This window comes from Convolutriloba macropyga, chromosome 12, assembly GCF_964194025.1.
Source record: "Convolutriloba macropyga chromosome 12, txConMacr16.3, whole genome shotgun sequence".
Taxonomy (NCBI): Eukaryota; Metazoa; Xenacoelomorpha; order Acoela; family Convolutidae; genus Convolutriloba; species Convolutriloba macropyga.
This window is the reverse complement of record NC_134479.1, coordinates 15,770,642-15,794,838: the sequence shown is the minus strand read 5'-3', so window position 1 is coordinate 15,794,838 and position 24,197 is coordinate 15,770,642. Positions and strand designations below refer to the sequence as shown.

The window sequence follows — 24,197 nt, the reverse complement described above, 5'->3', positions numbered from 1 at the left end:
CAACTCATTTCTGTTGAACTTGACACTGTAAAAAACTGAACTGAATTGTGTTACGTTTGATATTGAAAGTTAACCGAATCCCTCGGTACAAGAGAAAATTTAAGACTTGACTCTACACGTTTTGAATAAGCCTTAACATCTTGTCCTATAAGACTCTAGCTACATAATGACAGTAATAAGATAAAAATCGACAAAGTTCAGAAACTCTCTGATTCTTTTTAAAACGAATATTTTTGAAAATCATAAAAAATTATAAGTTTTCAACTGAACAAAAACAGAAAATCTTGCTGGTGCATAGGAAGCCAATCGGGTTTGTTATTATAGAGATTGAATTTGGGCTAAAAAACCAAATACGGGCAGAATTAAAAATTTCACACACATTTATACGAAGCTGTAGTATTGAAACATTAAAAATATCAGACATTAAAAACCATGTAAACAAATATAAACATATAGCATCAGATAATTACTTATCATAACGGATTTTCATCTAGAACCATTGAACTGTTATCTGGAAGAGTTTTCACTTACTGTTGCTAAATTTTGTTTAGTTATCTACAGGAAAGTAAGATCCGTACAATATTTATGACCTAAATATCTTTTACCAATATTGAATATTGCCAAACTTCCGTGCATTCGTTCAGTGTTGATCAGTTACTGGAAATTGTAACAAATAGTTGTGTGTTCCACAATGTTCCGAAAATGTAAGGTCTGTTTGCTGCGAGAAGTAATTGCGGGGTTGCTCTTAACATGAAAGCATAGATAAGCTTAAAATTTGGATACAATTTAAAGTCGTTTACATATTTTGGGAAATAAACGATTACGAAAAATTAAAGGGTTTTCGGATGAAAATGTAAGTAATCAGTTGCAACTGTTGTTATTCATATCAAGCTTATTTTGAAGAAAAACTGAGTTTACTACTCTATAAAACTTACCGTCATCCCAGCCCACGATTTAGCCATGGCACTCATATCTCCAAACGAATTCCTGATACCATCCAAGTTCATGGACACCATGACCATTTTATCCAGAAAATCACTTTGAACTCTTTTGCTTAGTGACACAAAGTTGTCACGCGTAATATTTTGACCCTCAAAAAACAGGCGACTAGTAAGTGAGAACAAATCCGAGGTCTCAAAGATAATATTTCCGCCAATATCCGCATAGTAGACGCTTTCTTCGACAGAAGCCATTTTTCACTGAAAAAAAAAACAAAGTAATGAAGTGTTAATCAACAAAGATTAATCAAATGACGAAAGTTCTCTGCGCCGGGCCAGTAGTTAAAATGCTAGAAGTTCCTGTATTCAAAGCCAGCAGTTGACTTCCACGGATATTCAGCCTTTTCAAACCTGTAAGTTGTGGTTTATCTGCAGAAGTAGTTTCGAAAATCTGGCTGAAGATCTCGAACCACTTTGCGGTCATTAAGCGCCAGAAACTTGATCAGTGACTTAGATAGCAGAGTCAAGTAACCTATACTTAATTGATGCTAACTGAATAATTAAGAATTCTCAAACCCTCCTTGTCATCTTTTCTGCCCAGGAGAGGCACATATTCTTAACTAGAGGTATATTGTATAGGTAGTTAGTTATTTGTGTTGTATAGGTTTGCTTTTTACAACTTGTGGCAAGTAGTAAATACCAGCACAGTTTGCCTCAGAACTGCTCACCCATGATGCACAGTTCAGGTAAATTACCACAAAGCATATCCCTTTTCAACAATTAAAAACAGTAAGAAAAACGCGTGAAAATTTTCCGCTACGAATGTATCCATCATTAACCATTTTTATGAAAGAACCAAAATTTCCTAAAACATCCTTGTACATTTTCATACGGTAAAAAATAAAAAAAAACTTTTAGGAAGAAATAGATGTATTTCTTAAACAAAATTTGGAAATTTGTTACAAAAAATGACTTATTCCAATCAAGATCTTTAATTGATTGAAATCTTCTTTGTTTTTGCTGACGAGTAACCCGAAAAAAATATTAGCCTTCTACCCCTTGCAGAATTCTCTTTGGAAATCCAAAAGGATGTTTTACATTTTAGAAGGTACAAAATTTCAAAAGTTTTTCGTTTTAGCTTTAGATATTGGCGCTATTTTCCGTACAAAAAGTTTGTTTTTGTTTCCATTACAGTCAAATGTTGTGGTAGTGTTTCACTTGCGGTGGTGCAATCATCCTGATATTTTCTCAGTTGCTCGTTGATAAATCTAACGGAGGTTTTGAGTTAATTTAGCAGACTTGTTGAATTTTGAAAGAATATCAGTTCTTCAATCTCAAATACTTTTAATATGGTTCAACGAAAACTAAATTACGACGACGTTTGCTCAAGGTTTTTGTGCCGTCAAACCAAACATACCAGAAGATTCGCACTATAAAATCCTAATAAACCGTCGATTTCCAGTTCTCAATATAATCCAGAACCTCGCATAATATTTAATGACAACATTTTTTTTTCAAATCGAACGAACTATTGGTTTTCTACGCTTAAGAAGTTCCGATGATAGCAAAAATCACTGTGGTTTTATCTAGCTAAATGCAACATATCGATAACTTTTAGGTGTTTAAAATCCGCAATTTGAATAGCTAAGGCAGCTTACTTCCTCTGTACAGAGCAGTATAAGATGATATTTTAATTGAATATTAGCGGAAATTGAACATTAGCTAGTGACTTTGTCTGAAAGATATTTTGGAGTCCATACGGGAGAACTTTGAAAACGCATTCCATAGTCGCTTTGATGAGAAGTCGAAATACTTATGGGTCGAATAAAAAATTTATTATAAAAAATAAAAAATTTATTAGCGGACATAAAAAGATTTAACAAGTGACAAAGTTACAACTGAAAATTCTGTTCTCATCCTTCAACAACAAATGATTTGAAGAAACAGAGTTTTTTCGGGCTTATCAAGAAACAGTATTTTAAAATCTGTTTCAAGTTTGACTGGAAAAAATTAACACTATAACATATCTTTGATTTAGAAATGCCTTTCAAAAAAATTTCAGCACCAGTTTGAGGCATTAATTGGTGTTCCTCAGACCTTCGAAAAATCCGAGTCACTTTGAATTCATACTGGATTAAACTGACGACAATTTTCCAATATTTAGATTTCCTATTCGCATTAGAATTCGCAGGATAAAATATGTATTTATGAGGTATAGAAAAATGAAGGCGAAATTTAACAAGAAGTTTGTCGCAACTTCAATATATTGCGGCTTGATAGATGCGTTCTTAAAGAAACAATACTTCTTTAATATAGTTGTTTCGGCATTTTACGGCCTATTTGATCAATTTTCTTTCAATGGATCAAAGTCATGATTATTCCGACAAGATGACAGAGGCGCTGCTACAATTTTTGGATCTTTTCTGCTTTGCTCCCACCCCCCCCCCCCCCAGTCCTATACAACCAGCCTATTTGCACCCCACCCCCAAATATGTACTTTTTCCTCATTAGATATCCTTCAGTTTAGGCACATAAAATTGCCGGCACCGGTACAAGATTGGATGGATTTTTGGCAAAAAAACAAACAGAAACGATCCCAATTTTTAAGCGTTATCTGGCGAATACAAAGCCCTCTATATTCGGAACTTTCATAAAATCAATTATCGCGAAAACTGTAATTGATGAGGTAAGAACTCATAACAGGTTATTAGTTCTGATAATTGTTTCAGATTTTTCTGGTGATTATGGTGTAGGAAGTCAATAAATTCATCAGAATTTAGGTCGGTATGCCATCTTTTAATTATCACCCTAGTTACGTACATAGTAGTATTGCACATTTTGCTATAAGATCAAAATAAGAAACCATACAATTTATCTTGATGTAGAATGTCGATTTAATCGAAAAACTATTCCCGCTCGACATGTTGAAATATTGTTCCTTAGTAGTTAGATTTTAGACAACTTAGGCAATACTGATTTTAAGGTCATACAAGGAGGCTCGGTAATATGCGTTTGCACATAAAGTTACGACCCCGCTCATCCACATCTTTGTCATGAATGTCTTCAAAATGAGCAACAGATAGAAACCCCCAACAAATTCGAGTATTTTTCAAAAAAAACGTGTATGAACAACCTCCAACGTAAATAACTCAGTGTGTATGAACAACCTCCAACGTGTATGAGCAACCTCCAACGTAAATAACTCAATAAATAACATTAATTACGTCCAAAACATTAACTACATCATGTACATTTTAATGAATTTTAAAATTTATTAACGAGGTCAACATAGCGTCAGATAAACCTGAAACTAAACAAAAAACTTTACTTCACTTGAAAAAATATGGACCCCTCAAAATAAGGCTCGGCAAAGTTAGACAAAAAAGTAAAAAACAGCGAAGTTAAAAAATTGGCTTACACTTTTAAAAAATAATAATTTCAAAGTAAGGATAACCTTTTGATTGCACTTGAGCACATCAAACATACTTATGATAACATACACCTCTATAGGAGGGCATTAAGAAATGTCAGTGTTCAATTTTTAATGCGGTAACAAAAAGAACAATAAATGAAGACAGAATTTCAATTAAAACTTCCAAGAAAACGCTGTCGAAGCCGTAAAGCCATTTTTTCCCCTCAAAATATGTTCAATTGACCTTTCCGCGAACGTCCATAATGTGGCATGTGACCTCCCGTTGTTAAGAAAAAGGTAAAATTAGGGAATACTTTCGGGTACTTGAAAAAAAATTAACTTATTAACTTCAATGTCATGAAAGCCATTAGCTACAACGTTTATTCGTCCAACGAAAGCACTTGACTCCTGTACTTATTGGGAATATGTCTTAAGTCTACAACAAGAACGTCAAAACAGACAAAAATTGAAAATTAGTTTATTTTTTTGAAAAAAAAACGTGTCGAAGCCAGTAAGTTCAAAAATATGGTTCTCTGGCTTTAATAGTACTACAAATTTATTCTTCATTTTTAGGCATTCGCCGTTTTTCAGGTTTCTTTTCTCGTTTTGTCACACTATCACAATTTTGAAAATTCACAAATTCTAATATTGGCGTTCATAACAGGGCACAATTGAACAAGAAAAAAGTTTTTGAAGGCATAGACTATGGTTTTAACGGCTTCCACAACCCTTTCTCGAAAAATTTAACTGAACTTTTTACTGTCGTTTTACTCTGTCTTTTTAGTTGAATGAATCGTCCTGAACAGTGACAGGTGTCAATTGGTCTTGTATGGAGGAATAACTGACCATAGTCTATGATCTGAGTAGATAGCTGATGGCTTTCATGACTTCGGAAACAATTGTTTTCAAATAAAAACAAACAACTTTTTAACTTCGCATTCTCGTTCTTTTTTGTCTACTTGCTGCCAATTTTTGTTAATTACAGGTAACATATGACGTTACTGTCATTGAGGGAAGGTGCAAGTGTACGAAATCTAATGTTTTTCTAATTCTAATTCACTAAAGGGGTAAAACCGCAAAACAGATTAAGTTTCAATTTAGTAGCAAGAAGTGGAAGAAAAGGCAATTTTTCTTTGCTAACACTAAGCCAAAATTTGATAAAATTAAGAGAAAAATAGGGGCAAAGTTCAATAAGCAATTGTTTATTTAAAAATCAAAAAATTTTAAAAGTCTAACTGACCACAATATTTCGTTAGACACTATATAAATGAATTTTGAACTACTCAGGCAGCCAATTAGACCTATCAACAGTGAGCTTTGACTCGATTTGTTCTGATTTAATTAACAGAGAAAAGACCGACTGATTTCAATCCATTTTTTCGGAGTTTAACTGTCCAAGATTGAACCAAAAGCAGCCCTGCTATTGCTATTCAACCATTAAGAGCACTCCATTTTTTCAATTTTTATAGATCTAGATAATTTGTTAGTTAAAAGATCAAAAGTAAATGCTGCGTTTTTGATAATCATAGAGTAAAGTTAGCAAAAAAAAAACAGCAAAACTTTAGTTCCAGATTACTCCCGTTGGATGTGAATTAAGGATTACCCCCTTTTGTAGTGCAAAGAGATTGTATTATAGTGTTTTGGGTGCGTACTTCCAGCACATTAAATCAAAGTGGACTAAAAAATTTTTTCGGGCAATTTTTGATGAAGAAAGCTGTATTATTTGGCAAATGTTTAGCCAAAAATTTAATAAAAAGTGTCAACAATACTTTTTTGTCTGTTAAAGAAATGAACAGCACTATTGTCAACAACTTTTACATATATTAGAAAATTGAAGAAATTTTAGTCAAAATTTCCGGAAAATTTTAACAAAAATAACTCAAATCGGTCTATTATTTACACAATTTTATACCACGATAACTCGCTCTAGTAAACAAAATTCAAAAAAAATTAATTGAAAATTAATTGCATATTCTACGCTGGACAGACTGTTTAATTATACCACTCACAACTCTCTACAATGATTATATCGATCAGTCAAAATTGATTGAACAAAAATTGAGTATATATCCGCCCTTGAGAGGGTTCGGAACAAAAATTGAACTCATGATAATTCTTAATTGGAAAACATATTTTTCTACTGTCTTCTGTACGCTACTACCAATTGCTACAAACACAGTTTTATGTAGACTCCTACTAAAATTTCTGATGACATTCCTTTGACTTAGGTCTTATCAGATCTTATCTTATTGGGCATCGTGTATCAGCTTTTCTATGGCGGTAATATGATAAGCTTGAAATCGCAGAACTTTTGTACAGCAAGATCTTATTCGGCAAACCTACTATTGTGTAAAATCTTAAAAAGAAGCACTCTTATTTTCTATGGTAGAATTTTTATCGTGCAAGCACTGATAAATTTTTATCGTGAAAGATCTTATAAGGCAGATTTTCTGTTATTTATAGGATCATGCTTGGAACAATTGTTTTCCTCTAAGATCTTCCTAGTCGTAATTTTTGCCGTGTAACATCATAGCTTTTGTTTTTGAAAAGCTTAGATTAAGTGTCTAACGCCCGCGTCAAACGTCCTCCCTTAAGTCCTCCCATTTTGTTGCAAGAGTAGTGGGGGGTCATAATTTAGGAAAATGCAGCTCAAAACTCATACATCTTTGTGGGCTGCATTGGACTGCCAAGGGAGGTAAAATGATGCAAGAGTGGTGAGGTAAAAAGGTAACTTAAACCCTCACTCTTACATCTTTTTGGGCTGCCAACGGGGTAAAATGATGTAAGAGCCTGGGGGTACTTTTTTATGGGCGGAAAAAATCGACCCGGGGAGGGGGGCGGATCAGTTTCGCGACTTAAGACGGACTTTAAATTCTTTAAGATTCTTTAAATTGCCCATACCAATTTTGGGACAAAAAGCTTGCCTTGGGTAGCAAAGCCTTAGAACACAATGCAATTAACAACTCCAAGTCTAAAATTTGCTCTTATTGGAGTGCGAAAAATGGGAAAAGGCCCGAGTAGGGGTTTAACCGTACTGTAGTACACAGTGGTTGAAGGGAGGTTGCAAAAGCTATTCAACCAGCAAGAATTGATCCCGCACCTATCGGTTAGCGCTAGCATGGAGTGTTTAACCACCTAAGATTATAAACAACAAGAAAGACTGTTTTGACCTCCGCAACAAAATCAAAACTTTTTGTTAGCAATTGAGATTTATTGAGGTGTGGAACAAGCTCTTTTTTAAAAAATGAAGATGACCATTTTGATCATGAAGATGGTCAGATGGCGGGAATTAAAGTTTACTTTAATATTTTTGTGGATACCATATTGGTAACCCTGACAATTTTTGGTCAATGGGTTGTGAGCCCCGCCCCCAAACCCCTCCCCCCTATTCCCTACTGGGGCAGATAATGAGTTTCGCAGAAAATTGGGACGAATTAGTAGTTTATGAGAATTTTGGATCAAATTAGCATATTTTGATGTATTTAGCTTTTTAAAACAGACGTGCAAAGTCAAGCTATTGCCTTTTTAGTTCACTTTATCTGTAGCTTTATCGCGCCACCCCGACTGCATAACTGTTAAATTTCAGCATATTAGTCTGTAAGGCAACTGAAATTTAACAGTTATGCAGTCTGGGCGTCGCGATAACGCTGCAGATAATGTGAACTGGAAAATCAATAGACCGTCTTTGCATGTCACTTTTCAAAAGCTAATTACATCTATCTATTATAAAATGATCTAATTGAGTTCTCTTAAAGCAGTAATTTGTCCTACTCAAATCGATTTCTGCAGATGATTAGAAGAGAAGGACAATCTCATCGCCGAGCATGTGGTAACCGTGAGTGAATTCCTTAAAAAATCGGCACAGGTAACAACTACTTCAGCTATTATAACACCAAAGATTAACACGAGTGCAAAAAATGACGTTTTTATTCGAAAGTTTGAAACATTAAAGATCGAGGAAAAAACAGAAAATTTTTTAATTGGCAGTGGTATCATCAAACACCTGGCAAGAGATCGGACATTTCCTCAAGACTGCAGTATACATGCTTACCGAGACTCGACGACAAAGGAAAAACTGCAATTATTACAGGGTTACGATCAAAAAAAGATGAAAACAGTCATTTTAAAGGATTGGACCAATGCTATTCTAAAACAAAAAAGTGATCAGTTAGAAACATTATTCTCAGATTACAAAGATCTTGTCTCTGCAATAAAGGAAAACTTCAGCCCAGAAAACATTAGTATTGATGGAAGTGCCTCCCTTAAAAAAAATGCCGAAAAACGAACAGACAAACAACAACATTTACGAATTCAATGAAAAACTGCGAGAGTATATTACACAAGAAAACACTGAAAAAATCAAAATACTTCCTGTGTGCAACATGTTGAGTCAAATGGCAAATTATAATGTTCTCTTTTACGATGACATACATTTTAACTTTCAGCAGGGAATTCCGTTCATTAAAAATGCAGTTTTAAGTCATTTTCTTTTAACTTCTTGTAATCTTGTTCGTTTACAACCTTTGCAATATTTTCAAAGCGGATACGTGATTAGGGCTAACACTTACAAACCATGGAGACAAACATATCGTTATACAAATGGATTTTATCTGCAGTTTCTGCTGTTTTTAAGCTATTTTGCAACGTGTAATGATTTATAATCAGATATAACCAAAAATGGCAGGTATTCGACTCATAGTTATACTATGTGTACTACTCATATCCTCCGATAGTATTTCCGAATGTTTTTTTTTTACAGTTTTCCTTATGCATCTCGAATACCTTCATTCAAAGCAATCTGTAACCTCAAACAATGTGCTTTACCATCCAAATTCAACCTTTCCTTTTTATTGGTTGTTATATGGTATCTTCTACTAAAAAGTGGTAATATCGAAATAAACCCTGGACCAGTTTTACCATATGCACTTATGATGAAAAAAAGAATTTTTTTTTGATTCCAGAATAAAAATTCTACATCAAAACGCCAGAAGTTTAGCAGGACAACATCTGCTGTTGAAAGAACTCATTCAAGACATTGGTTGCAACTGCATATATGCGTTTAGTGAAACATAGTTGTCACAAAATCATCCGGAAGAATTTTGGCATGTAGATAAGCAAAACTTTGACTGTTTTCGAAAAGATCGCAACCAAACAACAAAAAACCTCGTCTCCGCGATGATTTCAACTGCTTTCCGGATACAAATTTTGAAAGTTTATGGGTTGAGTTGTGCATACAAAAAAGAAATGCGTTTTGAATTTATCATACTGTCCTGAAAAAAAACTTAAGATGTTTTTGGAAAAATTGGTCCTGGGAATTGATCTTGCTATGGCTGAAGGAAAATCTGTCATACTTGCTGGAGACTACAACTTCAACTATTTTTCAACGCGCGACAGAAGTCTGCTGCAATCTGTAATTTCTACATATGATCTTAAACCAACGAATAATAATACAGCTACAAGAATGACTACCTCTTCTTCAACACTTATCGATTATATCATAACAGACGATTACGAAACTAGCATAGTTGCGGATACGATTTTGAAAACTGATCATTTTGCAACAATCACAGTTTTTAAATCTGTGATGCTAAAATCAAAAACAACAACGAAAAAAATTTTTTGACAAAAAATTATTCAGTCATAGCATTCCAAAATTTTATTGAAAAGTCAGACTGGAGACATTTTTACGGTGCAGTGACAGGAGATATGATGTTATTAGAATTTCAAAAAATTATTGAAAGAGCATTAGCACTACATGCTCCAATTAAAGCCTGTTATATTAGAACAGATAAACCAAAATTCTTGCTTCAAGAAAAATGGTTATGTGAGGAAACAAAAAGACAGTTTTCAAGAAGTAGCGAAGATGAAACTAAAAACGATTTAATCCGTCAAAAAGAAAAACAACTTCTTTCAAGTTTTATGGAGTTAAACAGTGAAAAAGCCAGATGGAAATTCATTCAAGATCTTCGTAATAAAGAAAAGACTCAAGCAAGAATTCAATCTTTATTAAACAGTTTTGGTGATAAGATAACAAAGCCCATGGAAATAGCAAATCTTCTAAATTACAGATTTTCGACTCTAGGAGAATTCATTGGCTTGCAACAAACTAACAACATTCCTCCTAAAATTGCTCCGAGAAAGTGTTTTAATTTCCGATATACAACAACCAAGGAAACAAATGTGCTCATAAATTCATTGAATACAAGTAAACCAGTCGGTCCTTCAAAAATACCAGCTTGGGCAATAATAGATGCTAAAGCAGCGCTAGCGGAACCACTATGTTATCAATTAATCTATGTTATCTCATTAATCAATTTATTACAGAAGGAAAATTTCCAGAAGATCTTAAAAAAGCTTGTGTAACTCCACTCTTCAAAAAAGGGAATCCCGAAGACCCACTCAATTCAATTATAGACCTATTTCTGTCACTTCTGCTTTGTCAAAAATTTTTAAAAAGGCGTTCAGTTCACAAATCACAAGTTTCCTTGAAAGGGAGCAATTATTGTCGGCCAGTCAATTTGGTTATAGAAAACAAATTTGAACAGTTGATGCTATCCTGAAATCGACAGAACAAATAAGATTAGAACTCAACAAGAAAAAAAATTGTTACAAGGGCGTTTTTAGATCTTTCAAAGGCTTTTGATTCTATAAACCAAAAAAAATACTGTTACGGAGACTTGAAAATATAGGTTTCGATGAACATGCTACCAATTTAATAGAGAATTATTTAAGTAAAAGAACGCAAAGAGTTGTTCTGAATGGAATTGAATCGGACTGGATAAGTTTGAAGAGGGGAGTTCCACAAGGTACTATTTTAGGACCTCTATTATATAACATTTACGTCAACGATTTAGCAAAGATTGTTGAAGAGGATTGCACGGTTGTCCAGTACGCAGACGATACTTTACTTTTTACATCCCACACTGATGAAATATTGGCAAAAACAAAACTTGAACATAACATCTCAAAAATTATTGATTTTTTTGCAAAGTCCCAGTTAGTAGTGAACAAACAAAAAACAGAATAGGAAGAGGTTAACAAATACTGTTCTGAATGTTGAAAATGAAAGAATAGCAGAATCAAATAGTGTGAAGTATCTTGGCGTAATTATAGACAGCAAACTAAAATTTGATAGAGAAGTGAAAAAGATTCTTCAGAGAATGGCTTGTGGAATAAAAGTTTTGAATACACTAAGTAAAAGTTTACCAGAGAAAACGAAAGTCTTACTACTTAATGCAATAGTAATAAGTCATCTACATTATTCCGCGCTAATTCTAATAGGGTTGCAAAAGTCATTACTCACAACTTTAGAAAAACAATTGAATTGGGGAATAAAATCCAATTTTAATAGGAGAAAATACGATCGGTCTACAGATCTCAATCTTCGCAACAAAAAACTACCCGTTTCTTTTCTCTTGAAATATCGTTGCTCAAAATATTTTATTCGCTTACTCAGCAACGATCTTCCAGCATATAAAATTGAACCTCTCTCTACCATGAGAATAAAACAACATGACAGGTCAAAAAAAGTAACGTTCGATATCAGAAAGAACAATAAGTTTTTAACTGATTCTTTTATTGCACAAGCCCTTCCAAGTTATAATAGTCTGCCTTCTAATATTAGACTGAAAACAACATCGAAAGCTTCCTTAAAAAAGAACTAAAAGAATATTTTTGGAAAGAATTTTTGAAGGACCCAAAAGTAACAGATATAAAAGATGACATTGAGAGCATTAGATTTTAATTTTAAATTTTAATCTTCACGATGTACATATAAAATTGTGAGAACATTTTTTGCTCGCATTTTAGGCCGTTTTTTTAATAAAGTAATGTCAAATTTTTAATTAAGTAATTTAATGATTTCATAATTTTACATAATGTTATATTCTTAACTTTACATTGCCTCTTTTATCATTTGCTTTTTATACTTATGTGTACCAGAGGAAATTAACAATGTTCCCTTTTTATTTCCTACAATTTTTTTGCTTCTGTAGAAGCATCACGTAGCACACACTTCATGATTCAAAATGCGCGCAATTCATTGAATCAATAATTGGCTTCAAGATTCAATCAGTAACTCATCCAAAAATCTTAATGTCCCATAAGTGGAAAAAAATTTATCTTGCAAGTTTATCTAACAAAACTTTCTTCCGAAATCTAGTAAGATCTTAAAAGATAAGCTTTTTGTACAAGAATCCTACAGTCTAAAGTCTTAAAAGAGAATATTTTTCTTTCAGGAAACTTACAAGTTAAAATTTTTCTTAGAAGAATCTTACGAGTTTCTTGAAAGAATAATATTCTCTTTTAAGACTTTAGAAAAACTTTATCCTGTATGGTCCTTGTTAAAAAAAGCTTGTCTTAAGATCTTACAATTTTTTGGAAGAAATTTTTGGTAGACGATAAACTTGCAAGATAATTTTTTTCCACCTATGGGACATTAAGATTTTGGGATGAGCAACCGATTGAATCTTGAAGCCTATCATTGATTCAATGAATTGCGCGCATTTTAAACCATGAAGTGTGTGCTACGTGATACTACAATAGAAGCAGAAGAAATTTGTAGGAAATCGATATGAATAGGACAAATTACCAGTTTAAGAGAACTTTGAAGAGGATCCAATTAGAAGTCATTGCTGATTGGTGCTAAATTGTACGGTTGGCGTGATGGGCTGTTAGAGTTCAGTACCGCTGGTTTAATGTAATTTGGTTCTGTTGCCAGATCAGTAGAAGTGGTTGCTGAGCCCTTTTGAGGCATCCGGTTGGTCGGAGCACCGTATCGGGCTGTTGGAGGCCAGTCACGATGATATACTGTAGGCTGGTTTTGGTAGCAGAACAGAACACTATAGTTAGTTGCTGAGGGCCATTGTGATGTTCAATAGGCCGCAGCACGGTGGCGGTTACTTGATTGTGAGTACTAATGATGATCTGGAACCGTGTACTGTTGAGAGAACAATGGTGATTGGTGAGGGCTGCCAAATTTTACAGTTGACCAGAGTGTGTTGCTGGGCTATTAAAGGTCAGTACCGCTGGTGTACAGGCGGCTAGTTTTTGTTGACGGAACATTAAAAGTAATTGCTGGGGATGTGGTATAATTGGTTGCCTTATTGACTGGAACACGGTGGTGGATGGTGAATGGTAAATGGCAGTATTGCTGAAGCACTTGAGGCTGGTTTTGTTGCTGGAAGTCTAGATAGTTGTTGAGCGTCAGTGTTGTGTCAGGTTGCCAGCAGCGCGTTAGCGGGATGTTGAAGCCCAGCACTGTTGGTGTAATGCAGCCTCATTTCCTCCGAGGGACACAGTGATTGCTTAAGGCCACTGAGAGGTCAGACGGGCCAGAGAATGGTTGAGGCCTGTTGGAGGTCAGTAATGGTGGTTTACTGGCGGTTTAGTTTTGGAGGTCAGGACTCATGGAAGCTCTACCACTTGCTTGATCACTGGAGGTGACTGATGGGTGTTGGCAATTTTTCCAGTTGTTTTTTAGAAAGGTGGTGGTTTGTTGGAGGTCATTGCTGCTGATGTACTGGAACCTTCTTCTGTAAGAGAAGCATCAGATGATTGCTGATGGCTAGGGAGGTGTTCTAAGGCCCTGAGCACAATGACGGGCCGTTGAAGGGCATTTCTGCTGCTCTGCTGAAAGCTGGTTCCGCTGGCGGAACACTGGAAACAGTTGCTGATGGCTACTAGGATTTCCAATAGGACTGATCATGGCAGCGGACTGTTGGCAGCGGGCAATACTGATTGATGAGGGTCAGTGTCTTGTCCTGTTGGATAAAGCATGGCGGGACAAAGTCGGGACTGACAAAATATTGAATCCAGGATCGTTGGCGGAGCACGCCAGATCATTGATGATGGCTAATAAGGTGTCTGGTTGTAGGAGGACAATATTGCTGATGCACTGATGACTGGTTCTGTTGGAAAAACAACGGAGTTGATAGCTGGTGTTTTGTAGGCTAGTTGTGCTACAGGTAGTTCTTTTAGAGGTAGCTGCTGAAAGTTCAGAGCTTTTTAGATGTTCGGTTAGCCGGAGTATCGTGGCAGGCTGCTGGAGGCCAGTAATGATGATTTACTAGAAGTTGAATACTTTTGCTGAAGACTAGAGGAAAGGTGCGGGGGTTAGTGATAATACGGTGGCGGGCCGTTGGATGTCGGTACCCCTGGTGTGATGTCAAATTTTTCTGTGAGCACAACAGTAGGTGTTTTTTTGAGAAATATTGGGGCGTCCAGCTATGAGCCAGGGCGCCGAGTTTCTGGAGGTAAATAATGCTGATATACTTGAGACTGAATCCATTGTCGGACAACTAGAGCCGATGGACAAGAGTTAGTGAAACTTCCGATTGGCCAAAAAACGTTGGCACTTTGTTGGAGGTCTGCAATTCTGGTGTTGAGGCTCCTTCGTGACACAAACAAATAAATAACAAAATTAACGTTCACAAAAAAGTAGACTATCTGGAAAGCGAGCGATGAGGCCTAGCGAAGTGTCCAACTGTTCGGAACACGTAAGGGGATTGTTGGAGGCCAGTTCTGTTTGTGTAATAGAGCCTGAATTCACCTGAAAGAACCCGTTGGAGGATCTAATTAGAAGTCATTTCTGAGGGGTGCTAAATTATACGGTTGGTTTGATGGGCTGTTAGAGTTCAGTTTCGCTGGTTTAATGTAATCTGGTTCTGTTGCCAGATAAGTAAAAGTGGTTACTGAACCCTTCTGAGATATCCTGAGCACCGTGTTGGGCCCTTGGGTGTCAGTAATGATATACCATAGGCTAGTGTCGATAGCATAACACTATAGATAGTTGCCGAGGGCAACTGTCATGGTCACTTAGCCGAAGCATGAAGGCCATTTCTCGAATTTGAGTTCTATTGATGAACTGGAGCCCTGTATTGTTGGCAGAGCATTTGTGATTGGTGACAACTGCTAAGTTGTACAGTTGTCCCTAGTGCGTTGCTAGGCTATTAATGTCGGTAGCGCTAGTGTACTGGCGGCTAATTTTTGTTGAAGGAACATTAGAAGTAGTTGCTGAGGACGAGGGCTACTTACTTGCTTTTTTGCCTGGAACACTGTTGTGGGCTGTTGAATGTAAGTAATGCTGAAGCACTAGACGCTGATTTTTTTTGCTGGGAAATATAGGTAATTTTTGAGCACCAGTGTTCTGTCAGGTCGCCCGCAAAAGGATAGCGGGCTGTTGAAGTTCAGCACTGTTGGTGTCCTACAGCTTCATTTCCTCCGTATAGTGTTTAAGGTCAGTTTTGACGGAAACTCTATCATATGCTTGATCACTAGAGATGACTGAGGGGTGTTGGTGAATAATCCCGTTGCTTTTTGAACGGCAGCGGATTGTTGGACCTCCTTGCTGCTGATGTACTGGAGCCTTCATCAGTAAGAAAGTCTCGAGTTGATTGATGATGGCTAGAGAGTTGTATTGTTGATCTAGGCACAGTGACGGCTATTGAAGGGCAGCTCTATTGATGGCTGCTCCCGCTAGCAGAACACTAGAGATAGTTGCTGATGGCTACTGGGTTATCCGTTTGGACTGAAAACGGCGGCGGGCGGTTGATGTTTATTAAAACTGATGTACTGCCGACTCAATTCGTTGTCAGAGCACTACTGATTGATGAGTCTAAGTGAGGTGTCCTGTTGGCTAAAGCACGGTAACGGGTGGTTTTTCAAAATCAATATTGCTGTGTTACTGAAGACTGGTTCAGTTGGAAAAACAATAGAGTTGACAGCTGGTGTTTTGTAGGCTAGTACTGTTACAAGTATTTCTGTTAGAGGTAGTTGCTGAAAGTTAAGAGATTTTTAGGTGTTCAGTTTGCATGGCAGGCTGCTGGAGGCTGGTAAAGATGATTTACTGGAAGTTGAATCCATTTGCTGAACACTAGAGGAAATGTGCGGGGGCTAGTGAGAATACAGTGGCGGGCTGTTAGATGTCAGTACCCCTGGTGTGATGTAGGTTTTTTCCGTGGGGACAACAGTAGGTGTTTTTTGAGGAATACTGGGGCGTCCAGCTGCATGAGCCACTGTGCCGGGTTTCTGGAGGTAAATAATGCTGATATACTTGACTGAATCCATTGGCGGAACAATAGAGGTGATGGACAAGAGCCAGTGAAAGTTCCGATTGGCCAGATAGCGTTGGCACTTCATTGGTGGTCTGCAGATCTGGTGTTGTTGAGGCTCCTTCGTTGACGCAACTCTAGGGTTTTCTGAGGGCTGCCGAATTTTACGGGTGGTTGGGCTACAGTGCCGGGTTTTTGGAGGTACAAATATACTAGAAGCTGGCTTCTTTGACGGAACATTAGAGGTGATTGATGAGGGTTTTTGAGCATTGCGGTTGTTTTGAGCACAGTGTCGGGCTGTCGGATGTCAGTACAGCTGGTTTTGTGAGGTTGTAATCTAATGGCAATATACAAGTGATCAAACTGGTTTGCCGGAGAGATGTTGAGTTGAGTATTGCAGATGTTTTAGAGGTTGGTTTCCTTGGCGGATCACTGGGTGACTGATTGGGGCTACTGAGACGTCCAGTTGCTCACAGCTCGCTTGCTATCTGTTAGAAGTCAGTACTGCTGTTCTACTGGAGGCGTATTTCTTTCGTGGAATACTGGTGATTGACAAGGGATAATGAGTTGACTGGTAGGTTGAAGCACTTTGGAGGCCAGAAGGGCTGATGTACTAGTGGCTGGTTCCGTTGGCCATAGGAACAATAGAGTAGTTTCTGAGGGCTACTGCGTATTATGGTTGGAGGAATAACGGTGAGGGTCTGTTGGAGGTCAGCACTGCAGCCCGGTTCCTCTGGAAGAACAATATATGTGATTTTTGAGGGCAACTGGGATGTACGGTCGGCCGGAGCACTGCTTGGTAGTTGGATGTCAAAACTGCCGTCGATCACTAGTGAGGCTGTAGCCGTCAGTGGAACACTAGTGATTGGTTATAGCTAGTGGTGATCGCTAGTGTCCGGTTGGCCAGAGCATGTTGGCGGGCTACGGAGGTTGATACGGCAAATGTAAACGCTGGTTATTTGGCGGAACACTAAAGTTTGTTGAGTAGTTGATAGCTGTCCCGCTGGCCGGAGCAAAGAAGCGGGCTATTGGAAGTCAAGACTGTATTTTTACTGGAGGCTGTTTTCGTTGTGGGAAAACTGATATTTGGTGAGCTCCAGTGAGGTTGGGCAGAGCATGTTGACAGGTGCCCGGTTGAAGAGAACCCTGGCTGTCTCTGGGAGCTAGGGACACCTGAAGTACTGGATCCAGGTTCTGTTTGAAGAACATTGGTACATGCCAAAGACTACTGGGGTGTCCGGTCGCTAAAACGCTGCCGGTCTGTTCGAGCTCAGTACTGCTGAAGCACTGGAGCCCTGTTTTGTTGGATGAAAAACAGTTCACTGCTGAAAGTTGCTAGGGTGTACGGTTAGCGTGAGCACTAGTTCACCGTTGGAGGTCAAGATTGCTGGTCTACTGAAGGCCAGTTCCGTTGGTCAATCAGTACAGAAGATGGTTGAAGTCTAGTGAGGTGCCCGTTGACACAGAGCATGTTTGAGGACTCTTGGAGGTCATTAGGGCTGATGTTTTAAAAGCTGGTAATAATGGTGGAACAGTAGAGGAGATTGTTGAGGGCTAGTGATGTATCCGATTAGCCAGAGTACACTGGTGGGCTGTTTAATGTCAGCGTTGTTAGTATTCTGTTGGTTAGTTCCATTGTTGTCGTCCAATAGGTAGTTGTCAAAAGCTACTGATGTGTTTGTTCCAAAGAACGCTGTCGGTCTGTTGCAGCTCATTACTGCTGAAGCACTCGTGACCTGTTCCATTGGATGAATAATAGAACTAATTGCTGAATTCTGCTAGGGTGTACGGTTAGCCGCAGCACTGTCGGGCCTTTTGGGATCAGATCTGCTGATGAACTCGAGGCTTGTTCCGTTGTTGGAGCAGTGATTGCTGATGGTTGCTGAGGTATCCGAATGGCCGAAGGAGGTTGGCGGAGCTTTGGAGGTCTGAACTGCTGCTGTATGGGAGGGTGGTTCCACTTGCGGAACACTAGGGTATTGTAAAGGTCTACTGAGGCGTCCAGTTGGCTAAAGCTTGATTGCCGGCTGTTGGAAAACATTACTGCTGTAAAACGTTGAAAGAAGACGTGATTGTTGAGGGCTGCTAGGGTGTATGGTTGGCCGTTGATGAAACAGCAGAGGTGACTGCTGAAAACGGATGAAGTTTTTTTATTGGGCGGAGCACGGTGGCGTGCTGTTGGAGGTCATAACTGCTGATGTACTTAATGCTGGTTCCGTTGACGCAAAACTAGAGGTGTTTGATGAGGGCTAATGAGTTGTCCGGCTAGTCAGCAAACAATGGCGGGCTACTAGATTTCAGCTCTGCTGATTCACTGGATTCGGGTTCCTTTAGAGGAACACTAGTTGTGATTGCTGAGGGCTAATGAGGTGTCCAGTTGTTAAGAGCACATTGGCCGTATGTTGTATGTCAGTACGGCTGTTATTATAAAGGTTGGTACTATTGTTAGAACACTAGATATGATTGATGAAGATTACTTAGGCGTCCAGTTGGCTAGCACAATAGTGAGTTGGGTTATTGGAGGTCACTTCGGTTGATGTATCAAATGTGGGCTGCGTTGGCGTTAAACTAGAGGTGATGAGCAGATGACGGCTAGTGAAGTGCTCGGCTGGTCGAGCACCCTGGCGTGCTTTTAGGTGTTAGCAATGCAGTTTAATAAGCTGGGTTCCTTTGGAGGAACATTAGAGGTGATTGATGAGGTCGTGTGAGGCATCCAATTGGCCGGTTCAGGTTCTTGTGCTGTTTGAAACTGCCAGCGTACTGTAGACGTTGGCGGTTTGTTGGGGCTCAGTACTACAAGAGCCCTGTTCCGCAATAGATCAATGATGAGCTGCTAGGGTATACGATTGTCCGGAGCACTGCAAGGCCGTTGTAGGTCAGCACGGCTGGTGTTTTGAATGCCGAAGTCATTGGCTGATCAGTAGAGGTGATTGCTGAAGGCTAATGATGTATTCGGTTAGCCAGAGCACGTTGGCGAGATCAGTACGGCTAATGTGCTAAAGGCTGGTTCTGTTGAAGGAACATTAGGTGATTGATGCGTACCAGTGACGTGTCTGTTTTGCCAATGGACGTTGGTTGGATTTTGTTGTCAATACTGCTTTTGTATTATAAGCTGGTTCCATTGGCAAAAGACTAGGTTAATCCTTAGGGCCACTGAGATGACTAAGGGGCTAAAGCACGGCAGCGGGCTGCGGGAGGTCAGTATTGCTGATGTAATAAAAGCTTGCTCTATTATCGTAAGACTAGTTGATTGAAGGGGGGGTGGTTGGTGTTTGGTTGGTTGGGACACGTTGGTGGGCTGTTGCAGGTCAGTACTGCTGATTGACTGGAGCTGAGTATCGTTAGAGGAACACTAGAGGTGATTTCTGAGGCCTGTTAGGGTGTACGATTGGCCGGAACGATGGTGGCCTATTGGAAATAGGTATTCTTGGTGTACTGGAGGCTGTTTCGATTATCAGAACAATAGGTGATTTCTTAGGACTAATTAGGCGTCCAGTTGCGTTGAGCACTTTAGTGGGTTGTGTTGTTGCAAGAGTACGGCTGATGTACTAAAAGCTGGCTTAGTTGGTAGAACACTATACGTGACTGATGACTACTGAGGTGTCCAATTGGCCGGAGCACAATGGCACACTGTTGGAGGTCAGTGCTGCTGGTGTTGTTAGCAGTGCTGCTGGTGTTTGCTCAAGGCTGGTTTTGTTAGCAGAACACTAGGTAGTTGTCGAGGGCTACTGAGGTGTCCTATAGAGAGAACGCCGGCTGATGTACTAGAGGCTAGTTCCTTTGGCGGAATAACAGAGGTAATTGGTGAGGAATACTGAGGTGTCCGGTTGGAAGAAGAAGGGTGAGGTTCTGTTGGAGCTCAGTACCGCTGATGTACAGGAGCTGGATAAAGTTGGATGATCAAAAGACTGCTGAGGGGTACTAAGGAGTATAGGTGATCGGAGCACTTTTGGGTTATTTGTTTCTCAGCACCGCTGGTGTACTGGGGCTGGTTCCGTTAATGGAACAGTAGAGGTCATTGCTGAAAGCTATTAGGGTGTACAATTAGTCAGCGCATGTCGTCGGTCTGTTGGAGGTCAGTACGGCTGATGTAGTAAAGGCTGGTTCTGTTTAGGAACACTGTTGCTGTTGATTATTGACATCAAGTGAGACGAATGATTGGCCAGAGGACGGTGGTGGGCTGTTGAAGTTCAGTACTGTTGAAGGTCAGTACTGTTAATGTACAAAAAATTGGTTCCGTTGGCATGATTCCAAGACATTGATCAGGGCTAGTGAGTTGTCCGGTTGGTAGGAACACTGGTGGGGCACAAGCGGTCAGCACTCCTTGTGTACTGGATCTCGTTCTGTTAGTCGAACAATTGTAGTAACGGCTGAAAATTAGTGAAGCCTTCAATTGGCAAGAGCGAGGAACTAGTTTGGGCTCTTTGGGTCAATACGGCTGATGTACTAAAGGCTGGCTCAGTTCACGGATAATTAGGCAGTTGGCGATAGTAGGCAGTTGGCGATCAGTATTGCTGGTGTACCTGAGCCTGGTTTTGTTAGCGGAACACGAGCTGATTCCCGTTGGCGAGAGCATGGGGTGGGTTGAGCTGTTGTAGGCCAGTACGGCTGATATATTAAAAACAGACTCAGTAGGTGGAACACTAGATGTGGTGGACAAGAACTACTGAGGTGTCCAATTAGCCAGAGCACAGTGGCGTGCTTGTGGAGGTCAGAACCGCTGATCTACTCAAAGGCTGATTCTGTTGATGGAACTATAAGGTGATTCCTGAGGGCTAAATAGTTGTCCAATTGGCCAGAGGACGGTGACGGGCTGTTGAAGATCAGTGCTTCTGATGTCCTGGAGGCTGGTTCCATTGCCGGAACACTAGGTTATTTCATAGGATTACTGAGGCGTCGATAGCTGGATTCGATGCACTATATGTTGGCTACGTAAACACTGCAGATGATTGATCGGTGTTAGTGAGGTGTGCGGTTGCCCTAGCATGGTGGTGGGCTGTTAGAGCTCAGTACAACTGATGTACTGCAGCCCGATACCTTCAGATGAACAATAGATTTCGTTGCTCAGGCTTGCTGGGGTGAACGGTTCGCGGGATCTCTGCTGCGCCGTTAGAGGGCAGCACTGCTGGTGTACATGATGTTGTTTCTGTTGGTAGAACAGAATAGGTAATTGCTGTTTAATGAGCGTTATTGTGATGAATTTTTGCACAGAGAAGGGTACCAAGATGTTGGGGGTCAGTACTGATGTTTCAATGCAGCCAGATTTCGTCGGAGGAATACTTGAGCCAGTTTCTGAGGTCTGCTAGGCTGTACGGTTGGCCGGAGCGCTTGTGGGCCGTTGTAGGTTATACTGGTGTAAAGGATGCTGGTTCCGTTGGTGGAACAGTAGAGGTGATTGAAGAGGGCTAGCGATGATGCGATTGACATGAGCACTGTGGTAGGCCATTGGAGGACAAAACTGTTGTAGAACTGAAAGCTCGTTCCAATGACTGAACAATAGCCCTAGTTGAGAAATCTTTGTTTTTTAAACGTAAGAAATTGTCGGTATTGTCGGTTTTTTTAGCCAAAAACGACGAAAGCCCTTACGATTTTTCGTCGGTATTGTCGTTTTTGTTCGGTATTTAATATAAGAAAGATTCGGTACTGTCGTTTTTTAACGTAAGAGAGATTCGGTATCGTCATTTTTTAACCTAAGAGAGATTTGATATTGTCGTTTTTAAACGTAAGAGAGATTCGGTATCGTCGTTTATTAACGTAAGAGAGATTCGGTATCGTTGAGAGAAACATAAGAACTATCATATTTTGAGTTTTCCTACCACGAATAAACATGGAAGAAATTTCGGTCGGCATGTTCTCGTTCAAACGTAACCAACCGTCAAAGAACTTACTTGTAAACTACAAGAAAGTATGTCCAATCCCAATGAGAGTGAATTATTTAACAAAATTTTCATCAATTTTCGACAATAATGTTACATTCTAAAATTCAAAAATAATCAAGAACTTTATATTTGCATAACTAGTTTGACCAACGAGCTAAAGAAAAATTTTCAGTTTTGCACACTTTTCCACAATTTTTCTTTGAGACGTACGTTTGAAATTCCTGCAAATAGAACGCTATCGTAACGTTTGACTAGATTATAGACAGAAATATCAATTTTCCCAATGGAAAAATCCGACAATTTCTTGCGTCCAAAACCGAACATTCCGACGATTTCTTATGTTTAAATACCGAACATACCGAATTTTTCTTACATTCCGAACCGAACATACCGAATCTCGCAAAACCGAACATACCGAAGCTTTCTTACTTTCTAGACCGAACATACCGACAATTTCTTTCATTTGAAACCGATCATTAGGAACAAACCGAACATGCCGACCATTTCTTACGTAGAAAACCGAACATACCGAACATTTCTTGCGTCGTTTTTGTTCGGTCTTCTCAACTAGGGAGATGATTATTGCAAAAGGCCACTTAGGCGTCACCAGAGCATGGAGGGCTGAGCTGGAGTTTGGCAATGCTGATGTATAGGAGCCGGTTTCCGTTGTACAACAGATGTGATTACTGATCAAGAAATACGGTTGGCCGAAGCATTGTGGTGGCCGATGGTGGTCAATACTGGTGGTGTGCGAGAGGCTGGTTCCGTTTGCGTAACACTAGATTATTGCTTAGGGCTGCCGAGGCGTCCAGTTGGCTAAAGCACGTTTGCCGCGTGTTGAGATCAGTACCGCTGTCGTCCTGGAGCCGGGTTCCGTTGGAGGACAGCTAGAATTGTTTACTGAGGGTTGCTGCGGAATCCGGTTGGCAGGAGCACATTGGTGGTCCGATGGAGGTCAATACTGCTGATGTATTTCAGGGTTGATTGGTTGGTGGAAAGCCCGCTAGTGACTGTCAGGCTGAAAGGAGCGCGGTGTCTTGTTAGTGGTCAGTGATACTGATGGACTGGAGTCTGCTGGGAAACAAGAGTTGGCAGATGTCAGGTTGGCCGGAGAACGGTGTAAGAGTAATTAGGTTAGTACTGCAGGTGAGCTGGAACCTAGTCCCGTTGGCAATACTAGGTGACTGCTGTTGGCTCCTAGGGTGTACTATCGGCCGGAGCGCTGGTGGGCAGCAGAGGGTCAAAACTGTTGGTGTAAACGAGGCTGGTTTTGTTGAAGGAAGAGCACGAGTGATTGATGAAAGCTCGTGAGAGGTCCGGTTTGCCAGAGCACAAAGGCGGCTTTTGGAGATCATTACTGATGAGGAATAGTTGCCCGGCATCGTGGAGAGCTGTGAGAGCTCAGTGCAGCTAAGGTACTGCAGCCGGGTTGCGCTGGATGATCAGAGCAGTTGATTTCCGAGAGCTGCTAGGGTGTACAGTTGGTCGGAGCGCTGGTGGGCTGTTGGAAGTCAGCAGTGCTGGGGTATTGGAGTCTGGCTCCGTTGGTGGAACAGTAAATGTGATTGCAACTGGAGGCTGCTGGGGCGTCCAGTTCGCGAGAGTACGGTGATGAGTTGGGCTGTTGGTGGTCAGTACAGGCTGATGTACTAAAAGCTGGCTCAGCTGAGGGAACACTAGAAGAGATTGATGGGGTTATTGAGGTGTCCGGTTACCCGTGATGACTAGTTGATGGAGCCGGTTTACGTTTCAGGAAAACTAGATGGTTGATTAGGGCTACTAGGGCGTCCAAGTCTATCTGAAGGTTAGTACACCTGATTTACTATAGGCTTGCTCAGTTGGCAGAACACATTAGAGATGATAGAGTTTTATTCTGGTGTCTGGTTGCCCAAAGCACGTTAGGTGGCTGTCGGGGTTT

At 39.7% G+C, this 24,197-nt stretch overlaps 1 protein-coding gene across 1 annotated transcript in view; it reads right to left on the bottom strand.

The window, feature by feature from the left end:
• The window catches only part of LOC142350400 (uncharacterized), a 128,815-nt gene that overhangs the window by 18,531 nt on the left and 86,087 nt on the right, over window positions 1-24,197 (bottom strand). Inside the window, exon 2 of the mRNA XM_075402247.1 lies at window positions 936-1,199. Within this exon, the coding sequence (XP_075258362.1) occupies window positions 936-1,193 (258 nt within the window). The 5' untranslated portion in view covers window positions 1,194-1,199. The remainder of the gene's footprint in view (window positions 1-935; window positions 1,200-24,197) is intronic.